The sequence below is a fragment of the Fukomys damarensis genome, unplaced genomic scaffold (assembly GCF_012274545.1).
Source record: "Fukomys damarensis isolate Sample0158 unplaced genomic scaffold, DMR_v1.0_HiC HiC_scaffold_37, whole genome shotgun sequence".
In the NCBI taxonomy this organism is placed as follows: Eukaryota; Metazoa; Chordata; class Mammalia; order Rodentia; family Bathyergidae; genus Fukomys; species Fukomys damarensis.
This window is the reverse complement of record NW_022900949.1, coordinates 21,749,917-21,768,714: the sequence shown is the minus strand read 5'-3', so window position 1 is coordinate 21,768,714 and position 18,798 is coordinate 21,749,917. Positions and strand designations below refer to the sequence as shown.

At 36.1% G+C, this 18,798-nt stretch overlaps 1 protein-coding gene across 1 annotated transcript in view; it reads right to left on the bottom strand.

Moving 5' to 3' along the window:
* Dnajc1 (DnaJ heat shock protein family (Hsp40) member C1) overlaps nucleotides 1-18,798 on the bottom strand; it is a gene marked incomplete at its 3' end in the record, with an annotated part of 219,070 nt that overhangs the window by 62,028 nt on the left and 138,244 nt on the right. The window contains exon 9 of the mRNA XM_033759662.1: nucleotides 15,866-16,029. Within this exon, the coding sequence (XP_033615553.1) occupies nucleotides 15,866-16,029 (164 nt within the window). The remainder of the gene's footprint in view (nucleotides 1-15,865; nucleotides 16,030-18,798) is intronic.

Here is an 18,798-nt window from a genome sequence, read left to right as displayed (position 1 = left end):
GCAAAAAAAAAAAAAAAAAAAAAAGAAAAGAGCAAGTATGGAGCGTTCATCAAAAACTAGTCATATATCAGTCCATGGAAAGAAAATTCTTGTGTATTTTAAGGCACAGAAACCATCCATGCCACATTCTGACTGCAGAGCAATGGAAAAGGTAAGCAGCTGGCCACGGTGGCACACACCTGTAATCCCAGCACTCTGCGAGGCTCAGGCAGGAGGGTTGCAAATTCAATCCCAGCCTGGGCAACTTAGTGAGATGCTGTTTCAAAACAAAATATGAAAAGGACTGAAGATGTATGTAGCTCAGTATGAAGGCCCTGGATTCTATCTTCAGTACCTAAAAAGTTAAATAAAATTATAAAAGAAAAAGATATACAAACAAAAGGGTAGTCAACAACAACAATACTAGCTATTTGGAAGTGTATTTTAAGGCATAAAACTTTCCAATATAATTCAAGTAAAATAAAAATGAAAAATGAAAAAAATGAAAAACTAAGCGCTATTTATTCTAAAGACTATCAGAGCACTTTATTAAAAAAATCTATGGGAAGAGTCAAAACAGTACTCCGAGGGAAATCAATAGTTGTAAATGTATTTCAAAAGTGAGGTCTTTAAAAATCAACTAAAAAAAGTCAAGATGGTACAAATTTTTAAAAAGGAATAATGACAAAGTGAGAAATTAATGAAATGTGAAACAACAAAAAGTGACTTAATAAATCAAGTCTTATGCTGTCAAGAATAACAAAACAGGCAAACCCAGACACACAATAAATGAAATTAAGATGATAAAGATATAGAATTATAGACTTGGAGGATGTTAAAGTACTATACATAGGGATCAATATGAACATGGAAAAATAATAAATAATAATTATTCTCTAATATTTCCTAAAACAAAAAAATGAAATAAATAATAGCAAGTCTACAAATATTCTCCCACACTGTCTTTCAAAATACCCAAACACAGGTGGTAATGGAGAAAGAAAAATAAACACCAATTCTTAAATAAAGATTCATGTCATAATAACTGATTTCCAAGATGTGTCATTGTTAAGTGGACTCTCCTTGTCTACTAGTTAAGAATTCTCCTAATACTTATTCCATGCCACAAAGTACTTATGTAGTAACTGATTTAATCACCAAAACAATCCTACTATCCTCCTCATGTTACAACATAAAACTACTGTATCATCCATTTTTATTTCAAGAATTAAAAAATCATATTGAAGATGATAGGTAACGGAAGTGATTATTTTCACTCCCTATTTTGATTTCCAGCTTGTCTAGAAAAGGTACAGCAAGAACAAAGAGAATGTTGCTTCAAGGTGACAGGGACTAATAAACAGAAGGCTTCTAGGACACAGTGACACAGGACACCAGGAATAAACATGCAGCATTCTTAGGCCCCTTCCCTCTTCCTAGCTGCTTGGCTAGCTCTTCATTTCTCAGCATTAGGTGTAGCGCCAGTCCTATTCCATTCACTGTTCTCTGCACACAGGCATTATTTTACTTTCATACTGTAAACACTATCACTTCTAGACTATGCTTCTAGGGAAGGACTAGCAAGGTAGTACTGCATCAATTGAAATGACTACATCAATTGAAATGTGGTGTATTACAAGGAGAGGTTTTCTTCTATTGAACTCTTGCTTCCATATAATAAACCCTACTTTATCTTGGTATATATTGGTTTAAAAATATTTTGGATTTGATTTGCTGATTTGAAGATTTCCCCATCAACATTGAGAAGGTTTTCTTTCTTTTCTTGTGTAGGGTTTGCCTTTGGAATTAGGGTAACACTGGCCTTGTATAATATTATGTGTTATTCCCTTCTCTTCAGGAAGATGCTAAGAGGGATTGAGTCATTTCTATCTCCCCTCTTTTTTTCTTTGTTAGTTGTCAGTTTTGGTTTGTTAGTTTTATCTTTTTTTTTTTTTCAGTTTTGTCTTTTTAAGGAACTGTTTTATCAATTCTATAGTTTTTCTATTCTCTATTTAATTTTCACTATTTCTTACCTTTTGCTAGCCCGGGGCTTAGATTGATCTTCTTTTCCTAGTTATTTAGGATTAAAGGTTAAATTACTGATTTGAGATATTTTTATTATTAATATAGGCACATACTGCTGTAAGTTTCTCCCAGGCACCAATATCAATGTATCCATAAGGTTTGGTATATTATTTTTATTTTCATTTGTCTCTAAGTATTTTCTAATTTCCATTTTCATTTTTCTTTCATCTGTTGGTTGTGTAAGAATAAGTTTTATTAAATTTCCTCATAGTTGTAACTTTTTTGTTTTCCTTCTGCTACTGATTTCCAGCTTCATTCCTAGAGATTGGATAAGGTGCTTTATTGACAGTTGTTTTATGGCCTAATCTGTTTTAGTATCCTGGTCATTTCAATTGATGTAGTGAAGCATTTGACAAAATTCAACATCATTTCATGACAAAAATCTCCAGTAAACTAATAGCAGAAAACTCCCTGCTATAGTTTGGATGGGTGTCCCTCATGGGCCAGCATGTTGACAGTGTGGTCTCCAGCCTTTAGAGCTACTGAGTACTGGGAGGTGGAACAGCCACTAGGTAGTGGGGCCTCACAGGGAAGGGAGGTCATCGGGGCATGCCCTTGAAGTGGACACTAGGATCCCAGCCATTCCTTTGGCCCTCTGCTGCTATAACGTGGTCAGTCTCTGCCACATTCTCCCATCATGACATATAGCCTTAACACAAGTCCAAAGGCAATGCAGCCAAACAACCGCGGTTTGAAACCATGAACCAAAATAAGTCTTTCCTCCCTTTTAAGCTAATTATCTTAGGTAGTTTGTTACAGTAATGCAAAGCTGACTGGCTGGGGATTTAGCTCAGTGGTTCTGCGGCCTACCTCGCAAGTGCAAGGACCCAAGTCCAATTCCCGGTACCAAAGCTGACTGATAACACTATCTCAATATCATGAATGTTTTAAATGGAAAAACCACATCTACATATGCTGGTGTGTACTGACAACCTTTCCTGTTTTGCCACTTTTATGCAACACAGAACTGGAAGTTCCAGCCAGTGCAATTAGGTAAGAAAAAGAAACAAAAAACATCCAAACTGGAAAGAAGTAAAACTATCTGTATTCACAAATAGTCATATCTTATGTAGAAAACCCTCAAGATCCCACAGCAAATTTCTTAGTTAATAAATGAATTTATCAATATTGAAGTACCTAAAATCCACATACAAAATGTAGTTGTGTTTTTACATACTAACAATGAACAATCAAGAAAATAAAGACAATTCCATTTAAAATAGCATCAAATAGAATAAAATGCTTAGGAAGACTAGGGAGGCAAAGGACTTCTACACTGAAAGTTATAAAACACTGCTGAAATTAAAGGAGACACAAATAAATGCAAAGGTATACACGAATATAGACTAAAATCTCAATGACATTTTTTTTTGAAGAAAAACAAGAATCTATTTTGAAATTCAGTGGAATTTCAAGAAACCCTAAATAGCCAAAATAATTGTGAAAAAGAAGAAACCAGCTGTGGTGGTGCACACTTGTAATCCCAGAACTCTGAGAGGCTATGGCAGGAAGATAGGAAGTTTGAGCCCAGACTAGGCAGTTAAGGAAGACCTAGTCTCAAAATAAAAAATGGACTGGGGATGTAGTACTGTGCAAAGAGACTGAGTTAAAGCAGAGGAGGCACAGGAGGAAGAGGAGGAGGGAGAGGAAGTGTTGGTGGCTAGAGAATTCACAAATTATTTCAAAACTATGACAGAGCTAGAGTAATGAAACCAGTGTGGTACTGGCATAGACAGACTTACAGACTAATGCAATAGAATAGAAAGCCCAGAAATAACCCTGCATATATGATCAAATTATTTTTGACAAACAAGACTATTCATTGGAAAATACAATCTTTTCAACAAATGGTGTTGGAATAATATATAGCAGTGTAGTAAAAAATATGGTGAATGCTTACAATTAAAGTCTATTGCAGTAAAAGACACATTGCTATTAATTCCCCTCAAAATACTTGCCCTTGCTTCAACTACACTTATCATACAGTGATGAGTTCTCTACCAGAAAAATGGCGCCAACGGTCCTACATTCTAAAATGGCTCCCATTCATAAAATGGTTCCTGCTTATGGGAATGAGCCACTTGTGTGTATGTGTGGGGAGTGAAACCTACCCACCCTCCCAGAAGCAAAACCTAACTTGTTGCTCCAGCCTCTTACCCACGGCATCCTCTCCTTCCAATCACCCAGCACCTCGTCGCTAGCCCTGCAGTACCACACTCTCCACTGCACTGACCGCCCTATATAAACCTCACCCTACTTAGGCTCACCCTCTTTTGCCATTGTTAGAGACAGCCCAGCAGCTCCTTCCCCCAATAAAGCCTTGACTTGGGTGCCCCTGTTTCAGCTCGTTTTGTTTCACACAGTTCTTATCATTTTATGCAGCATTTCTGGAAGTTCATTCTTGTGTCTTTAGATGCGAAGTTGTGGCTGCCTGGAATTCCTGAACTGGCTCAGAATATTTACCTCTCATGGTCATGTTGACTTTGAGGAAAAGCCAGAGTACAGTGCCAGATCAGTAAGGTGGATGAAGACATGCTATAATTTTTCTGGAGCTACTTTTCTGTAGGATGGAGTCCAGTAGCAGCATCATTAACTGTATTTTTGATCAAGCCTTGCGAGGACATGAAACACTTCCAGAATGGCTTTAGAAAGTGTAAAGAATGGTGGGATAAGTGGTGTGAAGGGAGTACTGTGATGGGGATTACTGCCAATGCGTCTTTAATTAATAATTGTAATTATTTCATTAGTACACGTTCGTAGTTCATTCTGTAATAATTTTAAAAAGACTAACCATTGTTGGGGATTTAGCTCAGTGGTTCTGCCACCTGCCTCACAAGCACAAGGACCCAAGTTTGATCCCCAGTACCAAAAAAAAAAAAAAAAAAAAAGACTAACCATTTACCATGTCTTTTAATCACACTGCATACACACTTGCAAAAAGAATGAAACTGGAACTCTAACATGCGAAATATAAATTAGTGTAAAATGGATTAACAATCTAAAGCAAAATAAAATCATAAAATGCATATTAGAAAATGTAAGGATAAAATTCATGACCTCATATTTGACAGTGGAAGAGCTATAAGAGGTTCGCCATCGCTGAATTAGATTAGAAACCTCCCTAAAACAAGTAAGTTAGATCTCTTATTTCTAAAGAGGGATGTGCCATCCATCTTGAACTGACTAGTTTAACTAAATAATTCTTATTCCATAAAAAGGGATATGCTATCCATCTTTGACTGCTTTGATTCTGGGAGTTTAATTTTGGTTTGGGGTCATTTTAATGAAAAACGAAGAGAACAGGAGTAAAGGAAGAACTGCAAGGAGTCACTGTTGAATACTTCTCAGGATCATTCTCCAAGTTCTAACATTTTTTTTTTAAAGTTCTAAAATTTTTAAACAGGAAGAGGAAACTTTTCTAAAACACTGAAGTTTGGGGTATATGGATGAGTGTGAAACTGAGCAAAGCAGACCCATCTCTTACAAGGTTTACAAGGTGCCCTACCTTGTGGAGCAAGGGAGAGGAGATGCAGATGGCCACAAGCCTTTTGTTTGGGCTGGACCACAGCAGCTCAGTTTTTTGTATCATTCTTTTACATACTGAGGTTCTACATAAAATGTCATTAGAAAAAAATGTTCTGCTTTAGCTGATTGCAAGTGCTTTCAAAAAAGTATCAGAGGGCTGGGAATTTAGCTCAGTGGTTCTGGCAACTGCCTCACAAGTGTAAGGACTTGAGTTTGATCCCCAGTACAAAAAACAAAAAGTATCAGAGTAAAACATTATCTGTCTTAGCCACTTTCTCATCAGAGGGGCCTGGTGCAGGAGAGCTGCTCAGGGCATGGTGGACAGGAAGCAGAAGAGAAGGGAGGAGCCGGCAGGGAGATGAACCTTCCGGGTTACACTGGTGACTGCCTCTTCCCCGCAGCCCCTCCTCCTGGCAGCAGTGATCTCTGAGCCTGCATAATCTAATCACCTTCCAAAAGCCCCACTGATGAGTTCATTCAGACCAAAACCATAACGTCGGTCTGTGAATGGCAAAAGCCTTAGAAGGGCCACACTTACAGATCCAAGAAAAGTGCGTTACATGGCCACCAGCAAGAAGATCTGGATATCCCACAGCATTTTATGATAACAACTGAAATTACAGCTGAGGACCTTATACCAGGATATACTGTGGACAGGAAAGAAAAGGCTAATTTTTACAAACTTTGCACAACTTTTGAAAACATATATCTATATGAATGTATTATAAAGGTTATACACTTCTTGTTTGACAAAATTTCCCATGTCATTTAACATCAAATAAAGCTAATTAGTTTAAAAGAAAAAAGTGTTCCTAGGAAAGAAGGAATGAAGGAAGGAAGACAGGGAGGGCAGATAGTATGTTAGAGAACGCAAGGGTGCATGTATGTTTGTGTGTATATGCAGGCATGCGTCCATACCATCAGTACTTATAAGGGGTGTTTGTGTGGCTATATTCTGGGAGGAATAGGTTTAAAGTACATATATAAATATGTATCCCCACAAATGTCTAGTAAAAAAGAATAAAATAAAATTACCTAGTATGCTGTACATAATTTAACTTTTGTTTTGTTGTTTTTGGTACTGGGGATCAAACTCGGGTCCTTGTGCTTGCAAGGCAGGGGGCAGAACCACTGAACTAAATCCCTGGCCCCATAATCTAACTTTTAAAGGGAACAAGAAAACAATTATAATTTTAGATCTTTACAGAATTACATTATTGTGTCTTCAAAATCACTTTGTGTTATAGTATATCATTTGTAAAGCAAAGGCAATGCTATGAAACAGAAAGAATAGACACTTAAAATGAGAAGTTTCTGAAAAAGTAATTTTAGATCATAAAAAATATTGTTAGTTGGAATACTGTCTTCTCAAGAATACAACAAATTGGAAAAGGAAAAGAAATAAATGCATTAATTTAAATGCCTAGAAATGCACCCAAGTTTAAAAGCTTTTTTTTTCCCTATAGCAAGCAAATCAATCAAAGAGTAAAAAGGAAAATGCAGTAATGACTGTAAGACAAGGCTTTGTGGAAGATGAAATACCAGGAGTATGGAAGGTGCTGTGTTCCACAGACTGTTTCTTTGAGGTCTTCCACCCCAATGCTACCCAGGCCCATCCAGCCCAGCTTATGAAATCTGACGAGGGTACAGCCCACAGCAATAAGGATGCAGGATAGTGATTTTATTTCTTATTTTATTCATTGCAGCCTCAGGGAGAGAGATAACAAGAACAGGAATGAAAGCCAGGTCTCCTACATAAAACACTGCAGAACATTACCAGGTCACCAGGGGGAAGGAAAGAAGGAAATATTTTAAGAGTTTATTTGTTATAATCTTTATGGTAGAAAATTATTTGTTTGGCTTGCCCAGTGACATTAAAAACTTTACTTTAATTAATCATACAGTAGCTGTTTTCATAAAAATTTGTTTGGATTTGTACTGGATTTAAAATACTTTGCTACATTGTTTCTGAAATTGAAGAGACAGACTGTCATCAACTTATGTCAGGCAATTATAAAAATAATCAGAAATCACTTTAAAATTTTATCTAATTTATTTAATAATATTTCTATTACTTGGCTATTTGTCATCTTTCATGTATTACTAAAAAATGCTATATAGGTTCTGTCACTGATGAAAACTGTGCTGGTTCTGGGAGGAATTACCTGAGTTTGGACCTTCTAAGAATTTAAGATTAAGGGGGATCGCAAATTCAAGTGCAGCCTGGGTGATTTAGGGAAACCCTATTTCAAAATAAAAAATAAAGGCTGGGCGTGGTGGCGCACGTCTGTAATCCCAGCACTCAGGAGGCTGAGGCAGGAGGATCACTGTTGAGTTCGAGAGCCTGGGCTACATAGTGAGTTCCAGGTCAATCTTAACCACAGAAGGAGACCCTGTCTCCAAAAAAAAAAAAGGTTGGGGATGGGAAAGCTTTGGGTTGAATCCCCAGGATCACGGGGGGGGGGGATGAACAAGCGAGTGCACTTCATGGTTTAGTGCCTATCAGTTTATAAAAATTTTTTTACCATATATTTGCTTATCTCTAAGGAAGAAAGAACAGATAATTTCAGTTTTTATGAGGTGCTTAATGATAGGACAATTAAAATCCAGTTAATGTAGGTAATAAACAGTGATGCTAACACTAAACTGCAGGTCTCCCAACCTTAACAGGACAGTATTTTTGTCACCTACACTCCTGGCTATTATGCTTTCCAGCAAAAATTACCATGATAAATTAAGTTGGGCATTTGATTAAGGGAATAAACATGTGAGAGTCTGATGTGCGCACACTTCTATTGTAAATTCAAACACAGAAACCACGATTAAAAAGTCTAGTGAGAAATGAATATAACCTTTGAAACAAAAATAATCTAGGAAAGGAAATGCTGCCTGATCACTCAGATCTACACTGACTTCAGAATGACCTCATTTTAGGGAGATTTGAGTCAACCCTATGTACAAATGAGGTCATATTCCGATGCTCTGGGGTTAGGACTTTAAGGTTTGGATCTTTAATGTCCCCCAAAAGCTCATGTGTTGATGATGGCTTGGTCCCCAGCTGATGGTGCTGCCAGGAAGTGGCAGAGCGCACAGAGGGGGCGCCCTAGGAGAAGGAAGTGAGGTGGCTGGGGCTTGCTCTTGAACAGGACTTTGGGACCTAGCAGTGGGGGCACCCCATGCACCCTGATCACTACGAGGGAACAGCCTTCCTGGGCCATGGTTAACCGCCTAGCCACAGGCCCCAGACACAGTGCCAAGTGACCATGTCAGAAAGAAGCCTCTGGAGCTCTGAGCTCAGATGAGCCTTTCCTCCTTTTAAGTCAGTCACCTCATTCGTCCTGTCTCAGCGATGGGAAGCTAGCTAACAGGCTTCACTGTGATTTTGGGGGAGACAGTTCAACCCTAACACAAAAGACAAGGAAGACAGATGAAGTAAAGAGTTTAAAATTCTGCATTACCTAAAAGTGGCAAAGAAACGAATAAAAAATTTAAAAAGTAAAGACATATACATTCTACATTATTCAATAGAAGAAGAATGTAAGAGTGAATAATTACATCCAATTCACAGACAGGAGAAAGGGGCTGTCAAAAATTAATCAGGCCAAAAGAAAGCAAGAAAGTAAATAGCAACAACTATAAAACAAGATAGACAAAGAAACACTACGTATCAGAGTCAAATCCAAAATGTGAGTAATAATACTAAACATAGAGTGCTCATCTAAAATTTCCAAAACACTTTAATAATAATAAAAAAACAAGTAATGAAGGCCGGGCGTGATGGCGCACACTTGTAATCCCAGCACTCGGGAGGCTGAGGCAGGAGGATCGCTCTGAGTTTGAGACCAGCCTGGGCTACATAGTGAGTTCCAGGTCAGTCTCAACTACATAGTGAGACCCTGTCTCAAAAAAACCCCAAAAAACAACAACAACAAAAAAAAAAACAAAAAAACCCCTCCCCCTCCAAAAAAAACCTATAAGTAATGAGACACAATTGCAAATGCCTGTAATCTTTGCTACTTGGGAGGCTGAGGAAAGAGGATTACAAGTTTGAGACTGGCCCGGGTAACTTAGTGAGACTGTCTCAAAAAAAATAAAAGGGCTGGAGATGCAGCTCAGTGGGAAATACACCTGAGTTCACTCTAGTACTGCCAGAAACAAACAAGAAACCAAAACAACCCCCAAACTATATGCAAGCCGGAAAACATTAGCAGAAAGACATGTAAAATACCCATTAGGAAATTAAACATGAATCAACCCCACAAAAATCACAAGGGAAATTAGAATACATTTTGATTATATTAAAAATATAAATGTAATATTAAAATTTGTAGGGTACAGTTAAAATATGATACAAAGACTATAAATATAAAAAATATAAACTATATTTAAACAAATCCATGGTCAGAGGAAATTTCCATTTATAAAGGAAGTTCTCAAACATGTGACCTAATTTTCCATGTTAAAAAACTGTAAGAGAAAATCAGACCACATTTAATAGAATATAGAAAAATATTAATATGACAGCCAAAAAAATTCTATATAAAACTGAAAAATAATAGTGAAAAATCAATGAAACTAAATGTAGTATAGTGACTTAGTGAGAATCTATCTTGAAATAAGGAAAAAAATTTTTTTTTGGCACCAGGGATCGAACTTAGGACCTTGTGCTTGCCAGGCAGATGTGGTGCCACTGAGCTACATCGCTGGCCTGTTGAAATAAAAATTTTTAAAAAGCACTGGATATAGTTCAGTGGGAAAGCCCTGGATTCAATTCCTAGTACTATTCCTCCCAAAAATAATTTTTTTCTTTTGTCTTTCAATAGATACATATTGCTAAGATAAAAATTAAACCATAAATTGGAAGAAGACATTTGCAAACACACAGGGACAAAGGGCTTGTATCTAAAATACACTAAGAACTTTTAAATTCAATAAGGCAAACTGGGCAATAGAGCTGAACAGATACATCCTAAAAGAAGATACTCAATTGTAAAGGAAATAATACGTGAAAAGGTGCTCATCATACGAACAACGGGGAGAGCACATTAGAATCCTAGTGATATAATCCCACACATCCACTACAGCAGCTAACATTAAAGAGAAAGAAGGTACCGAGTATAGGCCAGGACGTGGGAGCAATGTAACTTGCATACAGTTCTGGTGGAATGTAAAAATGAACAGCTTCTCTGGAAAATTCTGGCAGTTTCTTAAATATTTAAATTATACTTATCACACATTCCAGTCATTTTACTACAAGGGATTGACTCAAGAGAAATGGGAGCATATAACCACACAAAGACCTGCACATGAATCTTCAAAGCATGCTTATTTATGACAGTCCAAATCTGGAAACAAGCGAAGTATACCTCAAGTGGTGAGAAAGTAAAAATGGAATATTACTTAGCAGTAAATAGGTGAAGCTATTGCTACTGAATAAACATGTATAAATTTCAGAATTATGCTTAAAGAAGCCAGATAGAAGAGCAAATAGTATGATTTCATATATATACATGATATTGTAAGCACAGAAACAAACCTGCAGTAAAAGAAAGTATATGAATGGTCATCTAGAGGTAGGCAGAGGACTAAGAATGATCGATTATAAAGAAACAAAGATACTTAGGGTAAAGATATTTATGGTCAGTATCTTGGTTCTGGTGTTCGTTTCACAGGCATATAAATATGTCAAAATGCATGATATAGCACACTTGATATAAAGTATATGTGTTTTGTTTTATCACATTATGTCAATAGTAAAACTATTAAAAGGGAAGATGGGGGCTGGGAATTTAGCTCAGTGGTTCTGCTGCCTGCCTTGTAAGTGCAAAGACCCAAGTTCAATCCCCAGTACCAAAAAAAAAAGAAAAAAAAAAGAAAGATAGAATATAAATTAGTCAATTAGCTGAAAAGAAGAATATGAAGTGAGAAAAAAAGAACTTAAAACATAAAGGACAGATGGTATATTAAAAATTGATTAATTAAGGGCTGGTGATTTAGCTCAGTGGTAGAACTCTTGCCTAGCATGCTCAAAGCCCTGGGTTCAAGAATGATTTTGCAAAAACAAAACAAAACAAAACAATCAACCCTAGAAAGGTCAAGATACAAGAAAAAACAGAGAGACAGGATAGAAAAATGACCAAAAACAAAACTCAAATAATAAAGTGGCAGATTTAAACCTTAAGAGGTTAGCAATTTTACTAAATAGCAATAGAATTGAAGTTTTAAATAAAATTTAAATATTTCAGGCTAGATTTTTTAAAATTACAAAATAATGTAAGACACATCTAATATATAAGGAAAGAAAATAAAGTATGACAAAATATGTACCATGTCAACATAAACAAGATGGAATTGTTACTAATAGACAAAGTAAAAGCCTAAAAAGCATTACTAGAGATAAATCAAAGATTTCACATCATCAGAGATAAATAGTAAAAGGTCTGATTCACTAAAAAGATAAATATTCAAAAATCAACCGCAACAACAGTCTCAAAATACATAAAGCAAAAACTGAACTACAAGGAAAAACTGACAGCTACAATCATAATGGAAAATTTTAATCCCTGTCTTGCTATAACTCATCAAACAAATGACCAAAACTAATTTTAGGATTCAAAAGCATAATTAATAAAACTTTATTCAACACAGAATACAGAGTCCAGAATCACACAATTTTTTCAAGAGCAGACTAGTACATTGAATATCGAAAACAGGTGATGGAAGTCATGCTTTGGGTGTTGCTGATCCTCATATCAGCCATGTGCTATGAGAACAATCCTCAGTGTGACATGTAGTTGCTGATGGCACCAGGAGGGTGCCAGTAGGCGGTCCTTAGATGATGGGTACTGCTCTGAGAAGGGGACATTGACTCCTGACAGTCTGAGCCTGATCCTGGGGTCTTACTCTAGTTTCCTGTTTCAAGATCATACCCAGCAGACAGGGTATGAAAGGCTGTGAAAGGTCTAAGTTTTTATACACTATTGAAACCAAGCTGGCATTAAGCCAAATTTGACTGTTATGAAATAAGTTGTTAATCATAATTCTTAGAGAAACTGCAAAGCCAATATCCAAGGACTTGTATGCTAATGTCAACAGGTTTATACATCTTTATTTATCATAGCCACAAAGCATCAAACCAAATGTCCACTGGCCAATGAATGGACAAATAGTATGTGACAACATGGAAATATCATTCAGCCATAAATCAAGTACTATTATATGACACAACATGGATAAATCTTGAAAACATTACGCAAAATATAAATAGCCAAACATAGGAGACTGCATATTATATGGCTCCAGTTTAAAAAAAAGTTCAAAATAGCAAGTCTACAGAGATAGGAAGTAGATTAGTGGTTGCCATGGGAGGGGAAAGAAGAGAATTGGAACCCATTATTAAGAGGTATAAGGATGTGTGTGTGTGTGTGTGTGTGTGTGTGTGTGTGTCTGTGTGTGATGAAAATGTTCTAGAATTAGTGAGAATAGAATTCCACGAACAGGAACAGACTAAAAACCACTAAAAAAAAACCAAAACCCCAAAAAACAAAACAAAACAAGGCCAGGTGTGGTGGTGCACACCTGTAATCCCAGCACTCAGGAGGCTGAGGCAGGAGGATCGCTGTGAGTTCGAGACCAGCCTGGGCTACAATAGTGAGTTCCAGGTCAGTCTCAACTACATAGTGAGACCCTGTCTCACCCCTCCCCTAAAAAACAACAACTAAAACAAAACAAAACAAAAAAACCCACAAAAAACTGAAGTACGTATTTTGTAAAAGGTGAATTTTATGTTCGGATTATTTCACTGAAATGTTATAAAAGGCTTATAAAATATATCATATTTAATAGTGACATGATGAAAGCTTAATACATTGCTCCAATGATGAAATAAAAATTTCAGTGAAGTGCCGGGGATTTAGCTCAGTGGTTCGGCCACCTGCTTCGCAAGTGCAGAGTCCCAAGTTTGATCCCCAGTACCAAATAACAAACAAATGAAAATTTCAGTGAAATTTTTTGAGAATGGAAATGAAAACAAGAATATTTGTTACTACCACTTCTATCTAGTCTACACTGCATTAGAAATTCTAATTATACAAAAGAGAGAAAATGTATAATACACAAGGAAACCATTAGAATTAAAAGGTAAATTTAGCAAGGGTACTGGCTACAAGATTTTTATACAAAAAGCAATTGTTCTTCATAATCCAAAAGTGAAACATTACCACTTGTAGTATCAAACACCATATACTCATGAATAAATCTAAAACAATGTGCAATATATACACAATGCAACTCATTTTTAAAATAAGTGAATAGATTTATCATGGGTTGTAGAGTCAATGGTATTTGTATAACTCTTCTTCCAAGATTTACCTATATATTCATGGTGACCCTAAATTAAATACTTTAGCTGAATAATTTGTAAAAAGTTATAAGCTACTCTGAAAATGTATACAAAAAGTATAAAGAGGCAATCTTAAAGAAGGAAAACAAAGATGGAAGCCATTAAGAAGCTATAGTATTGAAGACTATTCAGAACTGACACAGAACAAATATGACTCATGGAACAAAGCAGAACATCTGGGAATGAACTTCCACAGTTAGGAACACTTGGTGATGATGAAGATGGCATCTGGAATGCTGTAGGAAGCTGTCTTTTCATTAACTGCTACTAGCTCAATTAGTTTAGAAAACTTTTGGGAAAAAAAAAGATTAAACTTGAACATTACTTAATGTCAAACACAAAAAAAGATTTTAGAGAACTGTTAATTTCAATGTTTAAGGACAACATTAAAGCTTCTAGAAAGATTTGGAAATATCTTTGATTTTGCGATAGATGAGTTCTTTAAAGGAACGACAACTCCCCTCCAAAAAAGTTATCAAAACAAAACAAATCCCAGAACTAAACAAGAGAAAGGTAAAGATTAATTAATTAGTAACTTCTGATTACTAAAATACACTATTAAAGAGTGAAGCCGGGTGTGGTGGCGCAGGCCTGTAATCCCAGCACTCGGGAGGCTAAGGCAGGAGGATCGCTGTGAGTTCGAGACCAGCCTGGGCTACACAGTGAGTTCCAGGTCAGTCTCAACTACATAGTGAGACCCTGTCTCAAAAAACAAAACACAAAAAAACAAACAAAAAAAGAGAGAGTGAAAAGGCAAAGCAGAATGAAAAGATATGTGCTAAAGACTCATTTCTGAAAAACATGATAGAACTCTATAAACTTATATAAAAAAGGACAAGGAATCTGACAAAAAAGACTTGGAAAGGTACCTCAAATACGAAGCTATCAGTGCCCAGTTATAGGCCTGAGGCCTGTAATCCCAGCACTCGGGAGGCTAAGGCAGGAGGATCGCTGTGAGTTCGAGACCAGCCTGGGCTACACAGTGAGTTCCAGGTCAGTCTCAACTACATAGTGAGACCCTGTCTCAAAAAACAAAACACAAAAAAACAAACAAAAAAAGAGAGAGTGAAAAGGCAAAGCAGAATGAAAAGATATGTGCTAAAGACTCATTTCTGAAAAACATGATAGAACTCTATAAACTTATATAAAAAAGGACAAGGAATCTGACAAAAAAGACTTGGAAAGGTACCTCAAATACGAAGCTATCAGTGCCCAGTTAATGTAAGGTGTTTAATTTTATTCATCAAGGAATTTGAAATTAAACCATAATTACATACCTAAGAGAAAGATTAAATAAAAAAGACTAGACCAAGTGTTTGTAAAGATGTACAGTAACTGAATTTTCATATTCTGCTGCTGAAGTAGAAATCGATACATTTTTGAAAAAAATTCAGAAATATTTACTCAAATTGAGTTGATTTGAGTAAAATATACAAATATATGCACTGAAAGACATGCACAAGAATGTTCATAGAAAAATTATTCGTTATGACTGAAAACTAGAAGAATCACATTTCTGCAACAAAAATCAACTGTTATGTTTGTAAACAGACTACTATAAAGTAATGAAAATAAACCACTGGCACATGCAGTCATGGATAAGTTTCAAAAATATAATACTGAACACAGGAAATAGATGCAAAGGAATACACATAGGATGATTCCATTTGTAAACTTCAAAAAGGCAGTAGAACTACCTTTGACGCTAGAAGTCAGGACAGTCATTTGTGGAAGAAAAGCAAGGCAGAAACAGGTAGATGCACAGGTGACATATTTCAGTTCTCCACCTCAGCAATGGTTAACTTGGTTTACCTTATGATAGCACACTAAGCCGTATAACGTGTTTCATTCAGTTAGAACAAGTTTTCAGTTTACCTGCTTTTTCTGTGTTCTGTTCCTGTTTTCCAGCCAATCATCCATTTGCTCCTCAATCTCTTCTATGGAGGTTCCATGATCATAAGACTGGATATATGCACTTTCTAAAGGCGTGTATACAGGAAATTCAGGTTTTGGCTTTTTAACTTTAACTTTCTTCTGTTCTAAAAAATGTATAAAAGAATCAGTTATTAGATTTGTTAAGAATAAAAAAATTTAAAACATTTAAACATTTTAAAAGATCACATTTTTTTTTTTTTTGAACCAGGGATCGAACTCGGGTCCTTGTGCTTGCAAGGCAGGCGGCAGAAACACTGAGCTAAATCCCCGGCCCAAAGATCACATTTTTCATCAAACAGAATTGCATTGTTATAAATAACTGGCTGTAAGTTTTACTGTACATTAATCATTGCATCATCTTAAAATAAAACTCAGAGATGATGCTATGATAATTATGACAAAATTACCGTATCAATTTGCATACACCTTCAGTTTTAAAATACCTTTCATCAAATTTCACTTTAGCAAACTGAAAAGAGCTTTAACTTAATGCCCTAATCCTATCTTTACATACATTAGTTATATAATATTGGGTAACTTAATACTTAGGAAAAGTGTCCATTTTCTCAGCTGTTAAACACAACTGGCTCTCAGTAACTGGTGCATATTTATTTTTTTCAGTACTTTGCCAAGACAAAATCTAACCTGGCAGTATTGAGAACAGTCATCAGTATAGTCGAGTTGTTTATGGTGTAACTGCTCAGGGATACACAATGCTGGTCCTAGCAGGTTGTATCACCTAGTGATGCCACAGACATGTTGCTTTGTGTAAAGCACACTTGACGGTGTTCCCAGAAGGATAACTCGCCTAATGACGGATTTCTCAGTGTATTCCTATTGTTAAGCAATATAAGACTATGGATGGCTATCAGAATGGCTCTCCATTAAATCCCACTTTGATTAGAGACAACACAGAGAAACAAATTCATTAATTATTCTCATCAAACTCACTCAGCTCATAATCATATTTTAACGATCCCTTGTGTTTGCATGTACTACAAAGTCAATGTAATAAAATCAGTATCAGCAGACACAAATTTCTAGAATAACATGTAAGTATTTCAACTCAATGAGAAAACGATTTACTAAATAATGCAGGAAAACTGAATATCCATTTGAAAGAAAAGTGGACATACTCTTACAACTATAAACAAAAAAAATTCAGCTAGGTAGAGATTTGATTTTAAAAATCAAACAATAAAAACTTACAAAAAGAAATCTGAAAAACCTGTAAGTGCTATTTAAAGGAAGATTAAACCTTAAACAAAGACTGAAAACCCAGACTCTACAAAAAAGACAAAAGATAGAGTAAACATATCAAGAGAATAAATTTGGGAAGAAATCTGCAATTCAGAGGAGAAATAGAAGGTTGATATAAAGATTATATAGACTGCATAAATTGACGAGGGGATAGGCAACCTGATAGAAAGACAGATAAAGGTCACAAATAGTCAATCCACAAATGAACATATTCACATGGCCAAGAAACAAAAGATGCTCATATTCTCTAAAGGTTAAAGAAATGCATATTCGAGTAATATCAACATTTGATTTTAAACCTATGATATGGTTAAAAATTTTAAATCTTAATAATATATATTTTTGGCAGAAAATAGAGTATCTCTAAATTGGTGGTAGAAATGTGAATTATTGTATTACAGTCTTTTAAGAAAGCAATAAAAGAACATCCATTAAAATTAAAATACATAACCTTTCCCCCAGCAATAAAAGAATTAGAATGTAATTGTATGTGTGTATGTATAAGGGTGTGTATGTTTGTGTGTACATAAGTACTTACTGTTTTGTTATAGACAAACGAAACAAGTAACATCAAGTGCTTAGTAGGAGAAACTACTGAATAATCATTGAAATGCATCCACCATTTCCCTACCCTTCCTTCAACCTCTCTTTCCTTCTTTTCTCATCTCTTCCTTCCTTCCTTCCCCCCGCTCTCCCTCCCTGGTTCACCTGCCCATTTGAACATTCTCTTCCTACTTCACAATATCTAGTATACATTTTGGTCCTTATTTACATTCTCGGATTCTCACACCAGAGAAATGATGTGATATTTACACGTGTGCCCAATTTATATCACTTAAGAGTATGGTCTCGAGGTGCGTCCATTTAGCTATAAATATCTCAAGTTTATCTTTCTTTATGGCAGAGTAGTACTCCACTGTATTACAGAACCACATCTCTCTATATACTCCTCTGCTGATGGGCATTTGGGCCGTTTCCAAGATCTAGCCTACTATAAACTGTGCTGCTATAAACATGGGTGTGCAGGTATCACTGTGGTATGATGCGTTTAATTCTTTCAGGAAGATACCAAGAAGATATATAGCTGGGTTGAATGGAACCTCTATCATTTTCTTAAACAAAATCTTTCTATGTTGCCCTGGGGTCCTAAATTCTTGGTCTCATATAAGCCTCCTGCCTTAGCCTCTGAAGTAGCTGAGACTACAGGCATATACCACTGTGCCCAGCTTATTATTATTATTATTATTTTTGTTTTGTTTTTCTTGAGAGAGGGTCTCACTATGTAGTTGAGACTGACCTGGAACTCACTATGTAGCCTGGGCTGGTCTCAAATTCACAGCGATCCTTCTGACTCAGCCTCCCAGTGCTGGGATTACAGGTGTGTGCCACCACGGCCGGCTGGCTTATTTTGAATTTACATAAGAAGCCAAAGGAACTAGAACAGTAGAAACATACTGAAAAAGAAGAGTAAGTAGGAAGAATCGCTTAACCCAACTTTATAAAGCTGGTATGGCCACATAATCCTACTGATAGAGGGAAAGATATATAGACCAAGGAAATGGTTCAGAAAGCTCAGAAGAAACAGCTTCACCTATGTAAGGACAACTGATTTA